The sequence below is a fragment of the Oncorhynchus clarkii genome, chromosome 3 (assembly GCF_045791955.1).
Source record: "Oncorhynchus clarkii lewisi isolate Uvic-CL-2024 chromosome 3, UVic_Ocla_1.0, whole genome shotgun sequence".
NCBI lineage: Eukaryota > Metazoa > Chordata > Actinopteri > Salmoniformes > Salmonidae > Oncorhynchus > Oncorhynchus clarkii.
The window spans coordinates 21,799,825-21,819,609 of NC_092149.1; the positions used below are offsets into that span (position 1 = coordinate 21,799,825).

Below are 19,785 nucleotides of genomic sequence, written 5' to 3' on the forward strand. Positions count from 1 at the left end.
TGGTTCATCATCTCGAAGGCAGCGGATAGATCTAGGAGGATGAGAACAGAGGAGAGAGAGTCAGTGTTGGCAGTGTGGAGAGCCTCTATGACACAGAGAAGAGCAGTGTGAGTGACCCGTCTTGAAGCCTGACTGGTTCGTGTCAAGAAAATAGTTTGAGAGAGCTAGCGAGAGAGTTGGTCAGAGATAGCACACTCAAGTGTCTTGGAAAGAAAATAAATAAGGGATACCGGACTGTAGTTTTTGACGTCAGAGGGATCGAGTGTTTGTTTCCAGAGAAGGGGAGCGACTCTGGCCATATTGAAGTCAAAGGTGACACAGTGGTAAGTAATGAGTTTGAGGGAAGTGAGGAATGGGAGAAGGTCTCCAGAGAGGGAGGAGGGAATGGGGTTGAGCAGGCAGGATATAATCTGGAGAAAGAGGTCAAGGTTTAGGGTAGTTTTGTGTGAGTGGGACAAGTGTACTAAATAGACTGAATGTCGTCAACCTTCTTTTCAAAGTGGTTGACAAAGTCGTTCGCAGAGAGGGGGGGGGGGGGTGGAGGATAAAGGTGGGAGGAGAAGGTTGAAAATAATTTCCTAGAGGTAGAGGCAGAAGCTTGAAATTGAGAGTGATAGAAAGTGGCTTTAGCAGCGGATACAGGGGAAGAGAGTGAAAGGATAATAGGTCCTCCGGAAGTTTAGTTTTCCTCCTTTTTTGATCAGATGCCCGCAGCCCTGTTCTGTAAGCTCGCAGTGAGTCATTCAGCCACGGAGCAGGAGGGGAGGGCCGAGCTGGCAGGGAGGAAAGGAGACGGTGAGAGTCATAGGATGTGGAAAGCGAGGAGAGTAGGGTCATAGAGGCAGAATCAGGAGACAGGAGGGAGAATGATTTAGCAGAAGGGAGAGATGATAGGATAGAAGAAGAGAAAGTAGAGAAGGTTTCCCCAACTGGTGGCCTGCGGGCCAAATCAGGACCACCAGCAATATTATTTGACCCAACAAATTAATTATTAATATTATTTTAATTTAAAAAACAATATAACAAAAATAAAATCAGTATGAGGTAAACAGCGCCTGAGGCAATGTCTGTATCTGAATTTCTGTATCGGAATAGCGTGCTCCTGTAACAACAGAACAAACAGAGAATGCTGTCAGCCTGAGACATAATTATCCCTGGATAAGCACTCACAATAATGTTAGTATTTACTCATTAAAGTCATGTAGGCCACTCAATGGGAAGAGTTGCATTTCCCCTCGGACACGATCTTGTAGATGTCGCCTGAGATGGATGTGATTTTGATGCGCAGGCAGTCCTCGATTGACTTATGTGAAAACCTGCTCCAGTTGTGAATCTATACTGCGTTCATAGAGGAAAATGAGGACTCACAGGTGTACGTTGATCCAAACATTGTTGGCACATAAAATGCAAGTTTCTTTATTGTGCTGTATCCTTCTGAGCATGCCACACAAAATGCACACAAGGACTCGGCACTCCTGAGTGCATCCCTGAGATGGCTCGAAGTCTGGAATTCAATCAGCTCAGTTTGAATTGGGGACTCATCCAGCAAGGGTATCGTTTCCTTAGGGAGGAGAATTCTCCACCTGGGCGGACTGTGAGAGGATCATGTACAAACGCAATGATATCCTTGGGCATGCTGTAGTCTTCAAGTCTTGTGGAGAAGTTGTCTGGTCCCTCTGCCTGTCGTTCTTCAGTGTGCTGAAGTGCATTAGCCTTCCAGATGACAAGTCCAAATCAAGCTTCCAAGTTTTTCCACCGTGTCCACGACTGTTTTCCCTCTTCCTTGTAACTGCAGATTTAACCTGTATAAGTTACAGAATTCATTATGTTATTGTCACTGAGTTTATTATGTACTAATCAGATGTGTAAAACATTTAGTTTCATTTGTAGTGTGGACCAATTCATTGTGCTAGCATTATATACTAATTATGTTATGGCCCACCAACTATTAGCTCAGAAAAAAATGGGCCTGAGGCCAAACCTAGATGACGAAACCTGGAGTAGAGGGAGATAGAGAGCAAAGATTGCGACCAAATGACCTTCTGGGTAGGGTTGGAAGAAAGGGAGACAGAAAAGGAAACAAAGTAGTGATTAGAGACCTGGAGGAGGGTTGTGGTAGGCGAACAGCATCTAGCAAAGTTTAGGTCAAGCGCATTGCCTGCCTTGTGGAGGGGAGGTCAAAAGAGGAAAGGAGGGGAAAGAAAGAGGTTGAAAGAAATTAATCGAAGGCAGACGTTGGGAGCTTGAAGTCACCCAGTGGACTGAGTGGTGATCCACCATCAGGAAATGAACTTATCAATATGTCAAGCTCATTGAGGAGCTCTCTAAGGGCACCTGGTGGGCAATAGATGACAACAATGTTAAGTTTGAGATGGCAAGTGACAGTGACAGCATGGAATTCAAATTAGGAGATGGACAGGTGAGTGAGGGAGAAAATAGAAAATCTCCATCTAGAAGAAATGAGTAGCCCCTGTGCCACCCGCGATGGAATGACATACCCAAATCTAACTGCATGTAGCTCAGGCATTGAAGCAATGATACACATATTCTTGAAACCATTTGAAAGGAAACACTTTGAATTTTGTGGAAATGTGAAATAAATGTAGGAGAATATAACACATTAGATCTGGTAAAAGAAAATACAAAGAAAAATAAAAATCAACATATATTTTCTACCATCATCTTTGAAGTGCAAGGGAAAGGCCATAATGTATTTTTCCAGCTCAGGTGCAATTTAGATTGTGGCCACTAGATGGCAGAAGTGTATGTGGAAAGTTTTAGACTGATCCAATGAACCACTGTATTTCTTATCAAAATGTTGTATCAAGTTCATAACTGTGCACTCTCCTCAAACAATAGCATGGTATTATTTCACTGTAATAGCTACTGTAAATCGGACAGTGCAGTTAGATTAACAATAATTTAACCTTTCTGCCAACATCAGATATGTCTATGTCCTGGGAAATGTTCTTGTTACTTACAACCTCATGCTAATCACCTTAACCTACGTTAGCTCAACCGTACAGTGGGGTACCCACCAATCCTGAATTAAAGTAGATGGCCCTAGCCATCAAAAAGACAGCAACATATTAAGACAAAAAGTCTAATTATCACTCCTGGAGATAGCAGGAGTCCTCTATCTACAGATTGAAGCAAATACAGATAACACACATTCATACAGGCACACAAGCATAAACACACACACATTTGAGCTGATGTACTGTATCATACTTTTTCAGTTTACTGTACTTTATTTTATATCTATGGTATGAATATCACTGTCCTACTTAGTGATTTGTTGTCAACAGCAGCCGAACCCTCTTCCTACATCCTTATCTCTCTAATGGCTTTTATTTGACTTTTTCCTCTCCCTCATATCTACTACCGTACACACACATAGATTACTAACATGCAATGTCAGGGATTTACCCGCTTGTTTCGGAGAGGTGCTTTTATACATTTATTTTACACAGTTACTCTTCCTGAATAACTTTCACAGTTACTCTTCCTGAATAACTTACACAGTTACTCTTCCTGAATAACTTACACAGTTACTCTTCCTGAATAACTTACACAGTTACTCTACCTGAATAACTTACACAGTTACTCTTCCTGAATAACTTACACAGTTACTCTTCCTGAATAACTTACACAGTTATTCTTCCTGAATAACTTACACAGTTACTCTTCCTGAATAACTTACACAGTTACTCTTCCTGAATAACTTACACAGTTACTCTTCCTGAATAACTTACACAGTTACTCTTCCTGAATAACTTTCACAGTTACTCTTCCTGAATAACTTACACAGTTACTCTTCCTGAATAACTTACACAGTTACTCTTCCTGAATAACTTACACAGTTACTCTTCCTGAATAACTTACACAGTTACTCTTCCTGAATAACTTACACAGTTACTCTTCGTGAATAACTTACACAGTTACTCTTATATGGGTAGTTTATCTAAAGTCTAACACAATTTTGCTCATGTACACCATAAGAAATACCATGCTGTTGAAAAAAAGTGTAATATTACTGTAATATATCCTAAAAGCCAATTCACAGATCTACACTGGCATTTCGATTTTTCTGTTGGATTACTCAAGTATATAGACACCATATTACTTTCCCCCCAAAGTTTTGTGAGAGTTGCTCTCCTTCCTACAGCCTTCTTTTTCCTCTGTTTCATGCTGTTCTATGCTGCTCTACAAGTGAACGAGTGAGTGAGCAAATGAGCGAGTGCACACAGCTTTCCCATTAATTGTCATTTCATTATCTCAAGGAGAGCTGAGCCGTGACCAAGCTCACGCAGAGCAATTTAGCTCTCTGCCAATCCACATGGCTGTTTCTAGTCTAGAGGAAGAGAGAGTGGAGAAGAAGAGAGAGACACTGTGCAAGGGGAGATATAAAGAGTGGTAGGAAGGAAAATAGATTGAAGGAGAGAAACAAGAGAGAAAGAGAGAGACTGTTGAGGAGGAGGGAGAGATAGAGAGTGGGAGAGCGAATGAGAGAGAAGATGAGTAAGAGAGAGAAGGAGAGCAAGAGAGAGACTTGAGGAGAAGGGAAGGATACAGAGAGCGAAAAAGAGAGAGAGTGAGAGAAATATAGAGAGACACACACACAGAGACATACAAATGGCAGAAAGGCAAGGGCACAGTTCCATGAACTCAGTCAAACAGCTCTTTAATGCTGGTGCACATGCACCATTGAACATCAGCACCAATGGTCAATTAATAGGGGATGACATTTTTGTCCGTGGCCCACCATGTCAGACGGCTTTACACTGAAAATAAATTGAATCTATAATCCATTAGCCTCAGGCAGATTACTCCTCTCACATGAAGATTCCTCAAGTTACAACACTGATGTTGTCAGCCCCATCCATGTCCAACAGACCGAGATGAACTGTGATTGTTCATTACTATGTAACGATACTATTATATTATACAGCCTCCATGTCGCTAGTGAAACATAGCTGTTTTATTATGTGTTGAATAATGGTTTAATATAGACCTCATTTAAGACGCACTTCTGTTAGTGTTGCATTTCATTTCAAATGTCTGTCGGCCATTAGATTAAGTTGATTATGGGGAATGTGTTTGTAATGATTTACAAATTAGCAAACTCAATATGCACAATGATTCATTGAAAGGCAATGACTCACTTGATTGGTGGTTACCATAATTACATCATAGGACGTCACAGTTTCTGTTTGAAACCCGTCAGCCGCCTTTGTGGAAAATGTATCTCCTCCTGTGATCAATATGACATATTTCCGCTATCATGCTAATTCAGATGGTTTGTTTTTGGAGCTCCTGGTGTTATCGTATTGCTGGAGACAGGGAGGGAAGGAAGGAAGGAGGAAGGGAAGGGAAGGCGGGAGAGAGAGCGAGAGAGAGAGAAATGCAGACTATATAATGCCTGACAGATAGAAGACATAGAAACACAGAAAACACGCGGGGGCACAGTAGGGTTGAGCGGTATCCAGATGTTCATACTGTCACACCATCATTCTCTCACCCCGGGATTTACAGCATTACCGGTTTAGTACACAAGGGGGCACCAAAAGCCCATTGGGTGTCACCAGAATGCTAACAAAATTAGCACAAGTAATAGTGTATTTTCATGGAAGCTGCTAGTTTAAATATGCTAAGTAGTGCAAACGATAATAAACTAATTGCAACGACAGGCAATACAGATCATAAAGTTATACATATATAGGTAGGAGCTACTGAATGTCATGTTTGGGGAGTTTGGACCTTTACAAGCGAATGTGAACGAGAGACATTGTGCAAATGAGCAATGTTTTGATGCATGATGTACTGGCTCTCCAGTGTGGAGTCTGAAGTGGCTCGGGCAATGGGCCTGCCTGCTCTGCTTGGAGAAGAGGGGTAGTAGCAGACTGATGGGCCAAGAACAGGGAGTAGAAAAAACACAAGGAAATAAAGATAGAAGTAGCAGCTGTACAAATAAAGGGCTTTGACTTCTCAAACATGGCAGAAAGCTAACATTATGTGATCAACTTGTGAATTCAGCCACTTACTTAGCAAGTTAAACTAGGGGTTGTGTTAACGCATATTCACGCAGGAAAAAAATATAAACTTGTGACAAATATCTTGCTTTGTTTTCTATACACAGATCTAAAATGCTTTTTATTGTAATTTCTGCTCGGCATCAGAATAATTTTGTGCTTCAGTTGTACTTCTAAACTCCGATGAGAATTCACGAACAGGCATTCTATCAGCAGACAGCGCTCTGAATGATGTGTGTCGCTACTTTTCTCTGGTACTTTTCTCAGTGTAGCCAGCCTATTTTTTCCAGTAAAATGCTAAATTAACTTGAAGCAAAACATTAGAAAATGTAGCTGGCTACATTCTTTCTATGATCAAATCAAATCAAATGGTATTAGTCACATGCGCCAAATACAACAGGTGTAGACCTTACAGTGAAATGCTTACTTACGAGCCCCTAACCAACAGTGCAGTTTCAAAAAAACTGATAAGAATAAGAGATAAAAGTAACAAGTAATTAAAGAGCAGCAGTAAAAAATAACAATATATACAGGGGGGTGCAGTCAATGTGAGGAGGCACCGGTTAGTTGAGGTAGTATGTACATGTAGGTAGAGTTAAGTGACTATGCATAGATGACAACAGAGAGTGGCAGTGGTGTAGAGAGGGGAGGGGGGGGGGCAATACAAATAGTCTGGGTAGCAATTTGACTAGATGTTCAGGAGTCTTATGGTTTGGGGGTAGAAGCTGTTTAGAAGCCTCTTTCTTGGACCTAGACTTGGTGCTCCGGTGCTGCTTGCCGTGTGGTAGCAGAGAGAACAGTCTGTGACTAGGGTGGCTGTTGTCTTTGACAATTTTTAGGGCCTTCTTCTGACACCACCCGGTATAGAGGTCCTGGATGGCAGGAAGCTTGGCCCCAGTGATGTACTGGGTTGTTCGCACTACCCTCTGTAGGCAGCTGTAGAACCGTTTTAGGATCTGTGGACCCATGCCAAATATTTTCAGTCTCCAGCTTCATGACTGTCATGGTGTGCTTGGATAGGCCTAAACATTAGAAATATGATGGACATGCATTGTTTTTGCTTTTTCATTGTAAGCTCATTTAGTTGTGTGGCTGCCAGCCAAATAGTGTTGCACTTCTGTTGTCATCTGATGAAAATGAAGCTGTATTATGCCAAATGTGTTACACAAATGTATTTTCTGTGAAGGAAAACTATAGTTGCACACTCCTGATCACTCTATTGAAGTAAAAAAAAACACAGTTGACTTTCAACATAAAATGTGACCCCTGTCAATACACAGCTGGACTCACCTACTACCTCTTTCTCCTATTGTGCTATTTACAAACAAACACATGACTGACTGAACTGTGCTGGAGAACTAAGTAAGCTTCATAATGTAAAATAATGTGACAGGTGCAATAAGAAAGCAATGTGCTTTATCTCCTAAAACATTGCACAAGTTGACTGCAGGTATTTACTTAACAAATAGCTACAAATATTAAAATGTATTGGAAAACTTCAAATAAATATTTTCAGCAGTTTTGGTGGTATTGAAAGACCACCCAGTGGCTATTTACAAATACCCCAGTATACAGAATAAACAGGAGGCTGAATCAATTTGGCTTGGCTCAAGCAACGGCCTTTTCACCCCGCTACCATCTAGAAGTCGGAGACAGCACAAGTGCATCAAAGCTGGGACCAAGAGACTGAAAAACCGCTTCTAGCCGGCCTCCAACCAGTCCTCTGCCCTGAACATTAGTCACTGTCACTACCACTCGGTACTCTACCCTGCACCTTACAGTCTGCTGCCCTATGTACATAGTCAATGAACACTGGTCACTTTAATCATGTTTACATTGTGTTTTACCCACTTCATATCTATACTGCATTCTAGTCAAGGCTCATCCTATATAACTACAGCTGTACACACCTTTTCTATTCATATACTGTCCATAATGTCTATACACACCATCATATACAGGACATATACACTGAGTGTACAAAACATTTACATAGACTGACCGGGTGCATCCAGGTGAGTATGATCCTTTATTGATGTCACTTATTAAATCCACTTCAATCAGTTTAGATGAAGGGGAGGAGACGGGTTAAAGAAGGATTGCTAAGCCTTGAGACAATTGGGACTTGGATTGTGTATGTGTGCCATTCAGAGAGGGAATTTAAGGGCCTTTGAATGGAGTTTGGTAGTAGGTGCCAGGCACACTGGTTTGACTGTGTCAAGAACTCCAACGCTGCTGGGTTTTTCACACTCAATAGTTTCATCAATAGTGCATCAAGAAGGGTCCACCACCCAAAGGACATCCAGCCAGCTTGACACAACTGTGGGAAGAATTGGAGTCAAAATGGGCCAGCTTCCTTGTGGAACGCTATCGAACACCTTGTAGAGTCCATGCCCTGACGAATTGAGGCTGTTCTGAGAGTAAAAGGGGGTGCAACTCAATGTTAGGAAGGTGTTCCTAATGTTTTGTACACTCAGTGTATGTTTATATTCCGCACTCTGACACTGCTTGTTCTAATATTTCTATATATATTTATTAATACATTTTTATTTTGTGGATTTGCTTGTATCATTCTTACATATTGCTGCACTTTTGGAGATAGGAACACAAGCATTTCGCTACACCCGCGAGAACATAATATGTGTACGCGACCAATACAATTTGATTTGATTACAAGGTCAATACACACTAAAACATCCACAGAGTAAATATCTCTGGGCAGACAGACAGTCAACAGCCATATCTATTGGTGCTTTTAGTCTAGAGCAGGAAAGAAGGTGTAGCCGGTCTGTCCTTTATATAGTTCTTTGACAATAACAATTTCCCCAGAAGGTCAGTTCTCTACTTGAACAACAATTCAACATCCTCCCCGTCTCTATACATCCGTGAAAAGTTCAGAACTGGAGTTGAAAACAAAATTCTACTTTAGAACATGACATTATTTTCATTATATGATTCTGACTAGGGAAAACATGGTCTATACATATTCATGTAATGTGTTTGTTAAAATAAGCCCATTTCATAGACACAGATACATGAGAAACATAGACACAGATATATGAGAAACAGCCAGAATACCAGAATGCAGCTGGGCTAAAGTTAGTGGTGCTGTCTGAGGAGATGCAAGGACCGAGACAGGGACAGGGAGAGGGAGAGGATTGTGGCGCTGTCTGAGTCGATGCAGGGACCGAGACAGGAAGATGGAGAGGGAGAGGATTGTGGTGCTGTCTGATATGATGCAGGGACCGAGACAGGGACAGGGACAGGGAGAGGATTGTGGTGCTGTATGAGACGATGCAGGGACCGAGACAGGGACAGGGAGAGGGAGAGGATTGTGGTGCTGTCTGAGACGATGCAGGGACCGAGACAGGGACAGGGAGAGGGAGAGGATTGTGGTGCTGTCTGATAATATGCAGGGACCGAGACAGGGACAGGGAGAGGGAAAGGATTGTGGTGCTGTCTGATATGATGCAGGGACCGAGACAGGGACAGGGAGAGGGAGAGTATTGTGGTGCTGTCTGAGACGATGCAGGGACCGAGACAGGGACAGGGAGAGGGAGAGGATTGTGGTGCTGTCTGATAATATGCAGGGACAGGGACAGGGACAGGGAGAGGGAAGGGATTGTGGTGCTGTCTGAGACGATGCAGGGACCGAGACAGGGACAGGGAGAGGGAGAGGATTGTGGTGCTGTCTGAGACGATGCAGGGACCGAGACAGGAACAGGGAGAGGATTGTGGTGCTGTCTGAGACGATGCAGGTACAGGGACCGGGATGGGGACAGGGACAGTGAGAGGTTTGTGTTGCTGTCTGCGGCGATGCAGGGACTGGGACCGGGATGGGGACAGGGACAGTGAGAGGTTTGTGTTGCTGTCTGAGACGATGCAGGTACAGGGACCGGGATGGGGACAGGGACAGTGAGAGGTTTGTGTTGCTGTCTGCGGCGATGCAGGGACTGGGACCGGGATGGGGACAGGGACAGTGAGAGGTTTGTGTTGCTGTCTGTGGTGATGCAGGGACAGGGACTGGGAGGGGTTTGTGGTTTCTGATGCAATGCAGGGACAGAGACAAGAGCGGGGAGAGGTTTGTGGTGCTATCTGTGGCGATGCAGGAACAGGGATGGGGACAGGGACCAGCAGGGGTTTGTGGTGCAGTCTGAGGCGATACAGGAACAGGGATGGGTACGGGGACAGGCAGGGGTTTGTGGTGCAGTCTGAGGCGATGCAGGAACAGGGACTGGGAGAGGTTTGTGGTTTCTGATGCGATGCAGGGACAGAGACAAGAGCGGGGAGAGGTTTGTGATGCTATCTGTGGCGATGCAGGAACAGGGATGGGGACAGGGACCAGCAGGGGTTTGTGGTGCAGTCTGAGGAGATACAGGAACAGGGATGGGTACAGGGACAGGCAGGGGTTTGTGGTGCAGTCTGAGGCGATGCAGGAACAGGGATGGGGACAGGGACCAGCAGGGGTTTGTGGTGCAGTCTGAGACGATGCAGGAACAGGGATGGGTACGGGGACAGGCAGGGGTTTGTGGTGCAGTCAGAGGCGATGCAGGAACAGGGATAGGTACGTGGACAGGCAGGGGTTTGTGGTGCAGTCTGAGGCGATGCAGGAACAGGGATGAGGACAGGGACCAGTAGAGGTTTGTGGTGCAGTCAGAGGCGATGCAGCAGAGACAGTGACAAGTGACAGGGAGGTTGTCACAGTAGCAGGTCCACTGAGGGTCCCAAGACTGGCCGTGACTGTTTGTTTGCTGCTCCTTTTATACATCATTATCAGGGTTGACTGGGAATTTGATATACATTTCACATAATCCCATTACAAAGGAGGCAGCTAGTTTTACTCTACCGGATACGATAAAGGAGGAAAAATATGATGTCAGTAATCATTGCTTGCCATTATTATTGTATTATTAAGACATTTCTAATGTCACACATAAGCTAAATAGCTTTCCCCTCCCGGAAACTCAATGCGAGATTGTCTATCTGAATGAGAGAAATGGTGATGAGTTTGGAGCGTGCTGGCACGGTCTGACATGACTTGCAGCTGCTAATAACCACGGTGAGGATCATCTTGGACTGTGAGGATGCAGTGTAGCAGCCTCATGCCTTTCCATACCCTGAGGCAGTACACACGGTCCCTGGCATGGTTGTAAAATGCATGAACACCTTTAGATGGCAATATGCTTGGGAAATGTACACATACCTGGTGCTACACCGTCATGTTTGGGGACATGAAACAACGTTACAGTATAGCTAGAAAAATATGTTAACATTTTGGCGTTTGTGACCGTTTCCAAACGCATCTTCACCAAGAGATCAAGCTTTCTTCAGCAGAGCCCTTAGTCCGCTCCTCTGACTTTGGCTCTGAGATGAACTGAGTGGATTCAAGGTGCCACATATTGTATAAAGCTCATTTCTCTTTCAGCCCCTCTCTAGCTCATTCTAACCCAGCTGCTGCTTGTCCTTTACCAGACCTTTATGCTGACAAAGGGGATTTCTTAGAACCTCGCCATGACAATGACAACACTGAGACTGAAAGGATCAGGGATGAGAGCCAGCGGGAACGGGCACGGGTGGGCAAGCGGCAGAGAGAGAGGGGGGGGGGGGCGAGAGAGATATAGAGGGGGGGGAGAGAGAGAGAGGGGGGGGAGAGAGGGGGGGAGAGAGAGGGGGGGGGGGAGAGGGGGGGGGGAGAGGGGGGAGAGAGAGAGAGAGAGGGGGGGAGAGAGAGAGAGGGGGGGGGGGGAGAGAGAGGGGGAGGGGGGAGAGAGAGAGAGAGAGAGAGAGAGAGAGAGGGGGGGGAGATAGGGAGATGGGGACATATGGAGCAATGCAAGAATAGACACATGAGACTATGAGGAGTCATTTGACCAAATGCTTGAGGTTAAGGTTTGTCCTGTCCTTGGTCATTCAGACTGAGCGGAATAGAACCGGGGAGATCCTCTCTGCTCCTCTCCTCCCCCCTCTTCCTTCCAGGGGAATGCAGTGTACATGGTCATCAACCACAGACCTACAGGACACACTCTCCTGGGGATTAGGAAATGAGTGACAGTCCCCCCCCCCCCTCTGCTCTCTGTGTGCCTCCCTCTCCCATCCTACTCTCCCATCCCTGTGGCTGGAAAATCACTGTTTAAAAATACTGCAACAGTTCCTTTGTTATAGTAACCCATTTCTTTCCCCCTCTTTACCTTATTTATTGTTCTGTTCTCCATAAATAACAGTGGAATAGGGATGAGAAAGAGAGAGGGAGGGAGAGAGAGAGACTGCACCGTGTGACTGCTGTGTGCAAGCAGGGAGAAGGAGAGAGGATGGGAGAGAAAGTTTATAAGGCACAGTTTATAAGGAAATGTGAGAGAGAAGCCGGAGAATCTGTGGTGGCCAGCTGCAAGAGAGGAGATAGCGGAGAAAGGCTTTTAATTCTCAATCCCCACAGAGCCTTTGAAAATTACCAATCTTCTTATCACAGATGCAGGGCTGCTTATGCAAATTGTTGTGGAGTGGAACGTTTAAACTGAAAATTACTCGACAGCAGTTTTTTTTCTCTCTCTCTCTCTCTCTCTCTCTCTCTCTCTCTCTCTCTCTCTCTCTCTCTCTCTCTCTCTCTCCACATAGAAAGCCTGTTTTGAGTCTCAGAAGATGAATTGCTTTGAAGCGAGTCAGGATTTAAAGACTCCAGACCCAGCTCTGGTCTAACGCAGCCGCTCTCACTGCCTTTGTAGCGGCAAACGGGGAGGAAAAAAGAGAAAGTAAAAGCATTTGAAAACAACATTCTGGTCTCCCCTCCCTGCTCTGACACATCACCCATCGCCTGAGGAGGCTAGGAGCCAGGGAAATATAGAAATATCTCTAAACCCTGTTCTCCATTCTAGTTATTTTCATTTCTAGTTGAGGTTATTTTTCATTCATTTTTTTAATATATATTTTTTTTACTACACATTGAGAGTTATGAACATGGGAGGATGACACAGCTTGTGTTCTATGTGGGGAAGTTGTTTGAAGCATTTGAAGTTTTAAGTTACACCACAGGCGATATTAGAAGAAAAAAAAGTTGATAAATGATGTTGAAACAATTCCCAGTCCATAGATGTAACCTCTTCGAACGAAAAAGAGGATAAAGAGCATGTGAAGGAAAATGTTGTTGTTTCTGTGTTCTGTGATCAGACACCACTGGCTCTTAATAATGGTTTCTCTCATCATTAACCACCAAGCACTTGGCCAAACTCAAATCAAGTCTTCATGACAAGTTATTTCTGAAAACACATTCTGATGTACAAACCTAATGTAACCCAAAAACCCAGAATTGTGTTTCAGCCATTTCACCTGGTATTACCATGGGTGCCTGAATGGTGTCAATTTAGTGGGGAATGTTGGGAAAATATTTGGTGTGTAACTCCAGGGAGGAGATTACATGTTTGTGTTGTATGTATTGAATATGTTGCAGATTCTATAGTTTTCTAATTGAATCTAATCTGATCTGACCCACAGAGGCAGATTAGGAAGAGGAAGTGTTACATGCTGGTGGCGGGAGGCTTCATCCTCACCCTTCTCATCATCATCATCGCTGTGTCAGCAAGAAAATGAAACCAACCCCAGAGGTAAGCCTCCTAACCCCTCCATCACTACTGGTGTTTATAAACCAGCAGCAGCCCAAAAAACAGAGCTTTACTTAGTACTGATATTGTTATACAGGTACTGTATTGCTGTATTGATTGCTATATTGACATTCTATTCTGATTGTAATCTGCATAGAGGCCTGAGACGCAGTGCAGATCCTGAGAATATGGCACAACCCGTTAAAAGAGAATTTAGCTTTTTTTTTTAAACAAAATGGAATGTTATAGAAGGGTCCAGATACTTTTGATCAGATTTCACTTGTTCTTGAGAAACTTACCCCAACCAGCGATTCACTTCCACATCCTCATTGTGCAGTATTGGGCTCTGAAAAACATCAACAAATGCTCCAAAAACACCCAAAAAAGAGGTTTGGTTGTGAAGGGCTAACTTGTCCTCAAGGATGCGTTCAGTGGATGTTGAATAGTTTTATTTTGTGATAAGAATTTGGGGCCAACTCAGAGAATGTACAGGGATTCTACGAAAACACAGCTTTTTAATTGGAGTGCCAGTAATGTGCAGGAAGGCTTCCTTCTTGAATTGGATCAATAATTGGAATCCTGGTCAGAGGACACACTCTGAAAGTGACTGACATTGACGAGCAACGTTCATAGCAACAAGACAGCAAAGTCAACTTTTTTTGCAGCTTGACGGATTTGCTTTTATAGCAAATCGATATTTAAGTATTTTCTGTCAAGAGGACATGTGGTGGGAAAACGGATTCATCTTCATATATAACTGTGGCTGAAATACTGTAGATGGGTAAATCAATGTTCTCTTAATATTCCTAATTTCCGATTACTTCTGTTGGTATGATCTGAAAAGGCTTTTAACCACTTCAGTTTCGCTGTGTGTGGTATGTTGGTTAAGCAACCAATACTTGACTATTTCTTGCTCAATGTGTGTTTATCACAGAGCAAGCCATTGTGTAAAGAAAACGTTCGGAACATCTTCCTAATATTTAGTTGGACCCCACTTTTGCCCTACGAACAGTCTCAATCCGTTGGGGCATGGTGTCTAAAGCGTTCCACAGGGATGCTGACCCATGTTGACTCCAATGTTTCCCACAGTTGTGTCAAGTTGGCTGGGTATCCTTCGGATGGTGGACCATTCTTGATAAACACGGGGAACTGTTAAGCACGAAAAACCCAGCAGCATTACAGTTCTTGACACAAACCGGTGCGCCTCACACCGACTAACATACCCTGTTCAAAGGCACATACATTGTTTGTCTTGCCCATTCATCCTCTGAATGGCACACATACACAATCCATGTATCAATTGTCTCAAGGCTTGAAAATCATTAACCTGTCTCCTCTCCTTCATCTACACTGATTGAAGTGGATATAACAAGTGAAATGAATAAGGCATCATAGCGTTCACCTGGATTCCCCTGGTCTGTCTTTGTCATGGAAAGAGCAGGTGTTCTTAATATATTGTATATTGCTGCTCCTTCACATGGTCTTTTTTACAGACATTTGTTTTCTTCAGTTTGGGCAATGAAATGGAAATGGAATTCCAACCACAAGTAATGATTTTTGTTCACTTGTAGCCTCACATAATCAGTACTTCAAGTGATTAGACTGGCATCTAGCAGCTTGGATGTCTCGTGTGGTTGGTTAGCTCATTGTGTAACTAGAGTGAAAGGTTGAAGAATGTTTCTCTGCCTTTACAGGAAATATACAGATTTCTTCCAACCTTTGTGTTTTGTGACAGAAACAAAGACTCTCACCGTCAGCTCAGCAGAGGATAGAATCAGTGTAGAAGACTTTGGCCACTATTCAATAATTAACAGATATATTCAGAAATGTCATTTGATGTTGATGGAAAACCACAACTTTCCTGAAATGATATCGTAACCAATCTGAATGAACCCACAGTCTGGCGTCTTTATCTACCGCTGATGGAATTACATTTAGGGCTCTTGTCTGACATACACAAATACACCTCAACCCACACGCAAACACAATCATAGTCACTGTATTGTACAGCCAATTGATTCATATTGAATGGGAGGTTGAGGCCCTGTTGGGAGGTGTTATCTAGTTATCTTCCCCACGTTGATTCTCTCAGGTCACAGATTAGTGGGTCTGCAGGTTTGTGGAGCAAATCATTTGGAGCAGATGAGATGGAATTTCTCAAGTTGTGTGTGTGTGTGTGTGTGTGTGTGTGTGTGTGTGTGTGAGTGTGTGTGTGTGTGTGAGTGTGAGTGTGAGTGTGAGTGTGTGTGAGTGTGAGTGTGAGTGTGTGTGTGTGTGTGAGTGTGTGTGTGAGTGTGTGTACTGAGCCCTACAGAAGAGGAAGAGTACAGGCTTAGCAGAACCACCTGGGTTTTTGCCAAAGCAGACGCAGCTATAAGCCTGGTATAGTCTGCCAGTTCTTGTACCAGAAACAGGATCCAAATAAGCAAACAGAGTTTAAACAGAATTAAGCGTTCCGAGTATGTACCAACAACAAATTCAGTTTTCCTCCCATTGTTGTTGGTTGTTGGGCCTTCTTCCATTCTCCTTGATGCTGTTGGCAGATTTTGAAGAAAGTACCTGTACTACACTACAGTACTCTCACATAATAATAATAATAATAACCCCTAATCATAATAACTTTATTTGTATAGCGCTTTTCAGTACTCCCACATACTCTAGCTGGAGTAGACAATACTATGTTATACAGAAACATAATGAAAGACAGATATACAAAGACAGAGAGAGTCAGACAGAAGGGCACAGCATTACATAGTCATAGAGAGGGGAAACATTGACAGGTATGAACTATGAGAGGATATAAACTGAGCAAAAAAAGAACGTACATTTTTCATGACCCTGTCTTTCAAAGATAATTCGTAAAAATCCAAATAACTTCACAAATCTTCATTGTAAAGGGTTTAAACACTGTTTCCCATGCTTGTTCAATGAACCATAAACAATTAATGAACATGCACCTGTAGAACGGTCGTTAAGACACTAACAGCTTACAGACGGTAGGCAATTAAGGTCACAGTTATGAAAACTTAAGACACTAAAGAGCATAAAAAAGATGCCCAGGGTCCCTGCTAATCTGCGTGAACGTGCCGCACAAACCTAGGCGGGCCTAACAGGCTTAAATAGACAAAAATCAAGAAACACAAATAGGAACAGGTGCAACTCATAAGACCAAACGAACAGAAAAGGAAAAAGGGATCGGTGGCGGCTAGTAGACCGGCGGCAACGACGACCGCCGAGCACCGCCCGAACAGGCAGGGGAGCCACCTTCAGTGGAAGTCGTGACACAAACACTGAGGAGTATAGAGGATATAGACACAGAGAGTTACAGAGGAATAAAGGCAGAGAGAAGAATAGCGAGCACTATAGACAGAGACAAGTTGATATGGACTAGAGGTCGATCGGCATGGCCGATTAATTAGGGCCGATTTCAAGTTTTCATAACAATCGGTAATCGTAATTTTTGGACGCCGGTTATGGCCAATTACATTGCACTCCACAAGGAGTCTGAGTGGCAGGCTGACCACCTGTTACGCGAGTGCAGCAAGGAGCCAAAGTAAGTTGCTAGCTAGCATTAAACTTATCAATCTTAACATAATCACTTGTTAACTACACATGGTTGATGACATTACTAGTTTATCTAGCTTGTCCTGTGTTGCATCTAATCAATGCGGTGCCTGTTAATTTATCATCGAATCACAGCCTACTTCGCCAAACGGGTGATGATTTAACAAGCTAATTTGCGAAAAAAGCACTCTCATTGCATCAATGTGTACCTAAACATAAACATCAATGCCTTTCTAAAAATCAACACACAAGTACATTTTTTTAAACCTGCATATTTAGTTAATATTGCCTGCTAACATGAATTTATTTTAACTAGGGAAATTGTGTCACTTCTCTTGTGTTCTGTGCAAGCAGAGTCAGGTTATATGCAGCAGTTTGGGCCGCCTAGCTCGTTGCGAACTGGGTGAAGACCATTTCTCCCTAACAAAGACCCTAATTAATTTGTCAGAATTTTACTTAATTATGACATAACATTGAAGGTTGTGCAATATAACAGCAATATTTAGACTTGGGGTTGCTGCCCGTTCAATAAAATAAGGAACGGTTCCGTATTTCACTGAAAGAATAAACGTTTTGTTTTCGAAATTATAGTTTCCGGATTTGACCCTATTAATGACCTAAAGCTCGTTTTTCTGTGTGTTTATTATATTATAATTAAGTCTATGATTTGATATTTATTAGAGCAGTCTGACTGAGCGGTGGTATGCAGCAGCAGGCTCGTAAGCATTCATTCAAACAGCACTTTCCTGAGAGAATTAATTCCTGTAATAACTACAACCTAAAACTTCTTAACTGGGAATGTTGAAGACTCATAGTAAAAGGAACCACCAGACTACAAAGGGAAGCAACACTGAGGCACTACTGTGCTTGCTTTGAGGCAAGCAACACTGAGAAATGCATGAGAGCATCAGCTGTTCCGGACGACTGTGTGATCACGCTGTCCGTAGCCGACGTGAGTAAGACCTTTAAACAGGTCAACATACACAAGACTGCAGGGCCAGATGGATTACCAGGACCTGTGCTCCGGGCATGTGCTGACCAACTGGCAGGTGTCTTCACTGACATTTTCAACATGTCTCTGATTGAGTCTATAATACCAACATGTTTCAAGCAGACCACCATAGTCCCTGTGCCCAAGAACACAAAGGCAACCTGCCTAAATGACTACAGACCCGTAGCACTCACGTCCGTAGCCATGAAGTGACTACAGCTCAGTGTTCAACACCATAGTACCCACAAAGCTCATCAGTAAGCTAAGGATCCTGGGACTAAACACCTCCCTCTGCAACTGGATCCTGTACTTAGGTAGCAACACATCTGCAACGCTGATCCTCAACACTGGAGCTCCCCAGGGGTGCGTGCTCAGTCCCCTCCTGTACTCCCTGTTCACCCACGACTGCGTGGCCAGGCACGACTCCAACACCATCATTACGTTTCCACAGTGGAAGGCCTGATCACCGACAACGAAGCGACAGACTTTAGGGAGGAGGTCAGAGACCTGGCATTCTGGTGCCAGAATAACAACCTATCCCTCAACGTAACCAAGACTAAAGAGATGATTGTGGACTATGGGAAAAGGAGGACCGAGCACGTCCCCATTCTCATCGGCGGGGCTTTAGTGCAGCAGGTGGTGAGCTTCAAGTTCCTTGGTGTCCACATCAACAACAAACTAGAATGGTCCAAACACGCCAGGACAGTCGTGAAGGGCACGACAAAGCCTATTCCCCCTCAGGAAACTAAAAAGATTTGGCATGGGTCCTGAGATCCTCACAAGGTTCTACAGCTGTAACATCGAGAACATCCTGAATGGTTGCATCACTGTCTGGTACGGCAATTGCTCGGCCTCTGACCGCAAGGCACTACAGAGGGTAGTGCGTACGGCCCAGTACATCACTGGAGCTAAGCTGACTGCCATCCAGGACCTCTACACCAGGTGGTGTCAGAGGAAGGACCTAAAAATGGTCAAAGACCCCAGTCGCCCCAGTTATAGACTGTTCTCTCTACTACCGCATGGCAAGCAGTACCGGAGTGCCAAGTCTAGGGCAAAATGGCTTCTCAATGGTTTTTACCCCCAAGACATAAGACTCCTGAACAGGTAATCAAATGGCTACCCGGACTATTTGAATCGTTTTACGCTGCTGCTACTCTCTGTTTATCATATATGCATAGTCACTTTAACTATACATTCATGTGCATACTACCTCAATTGGGCAGACCAACCAGTGGTCCCGCACATTGGCTAACCGGGCTGTCTGCATTGTGTCCTGCCATCCACCACCCGCCAACCCCTCTTTTACACTACTGCTACTCTCTGTTCATCATATATGCATAGTCACTTTAACCATATCTACACGTACATACTACCTCAATCAGCCTGACTAACCGGTGTCTGTATGTAGCCTCGCTACTTTTATAGCCTCGCTACTGTATATAGCTTGTCTTTTTACTGTTGTTTTATTTCTTTACTTACCTATTGTTCACCTAATACCCTTTTTGCACTATTGGTTAGAGCCTGTAAGTAAGCATTTCACTGTAAGGTCTACAGCTGTTGTATTCCGCACACGTGACAAATAAACTTTGATTTGATTTGAGCTTTC

The 19,785-nt window shown here is 43.7% G+C and overlaps 1 protein-coding gene across 1 annotated transcript in view; it reads left to right on the forward strand.

Moving 5' to 3' along the window:
• LOC139405818 (t-SNARE domain-containing protein 1-like) overlaps nt 1-19,785 on the forward strand; it is an 80,165-nt gene that overhangs the window by 22,737 nt on the left and 37,643 nt on the right. The window contains exon 5 of the mRNA XM_071148254.1: nt 13,518-13,627. Within this exon, the coding sequence (XP_071004355.1) occupies nt 13,518-13,613 (96 nt within the window). The 3' untranslated portion in view covers nt 13,614-13,627. The remainder of the gene's footprint in view (nt 1-13,517; nt 13,628-19,785) is intronic.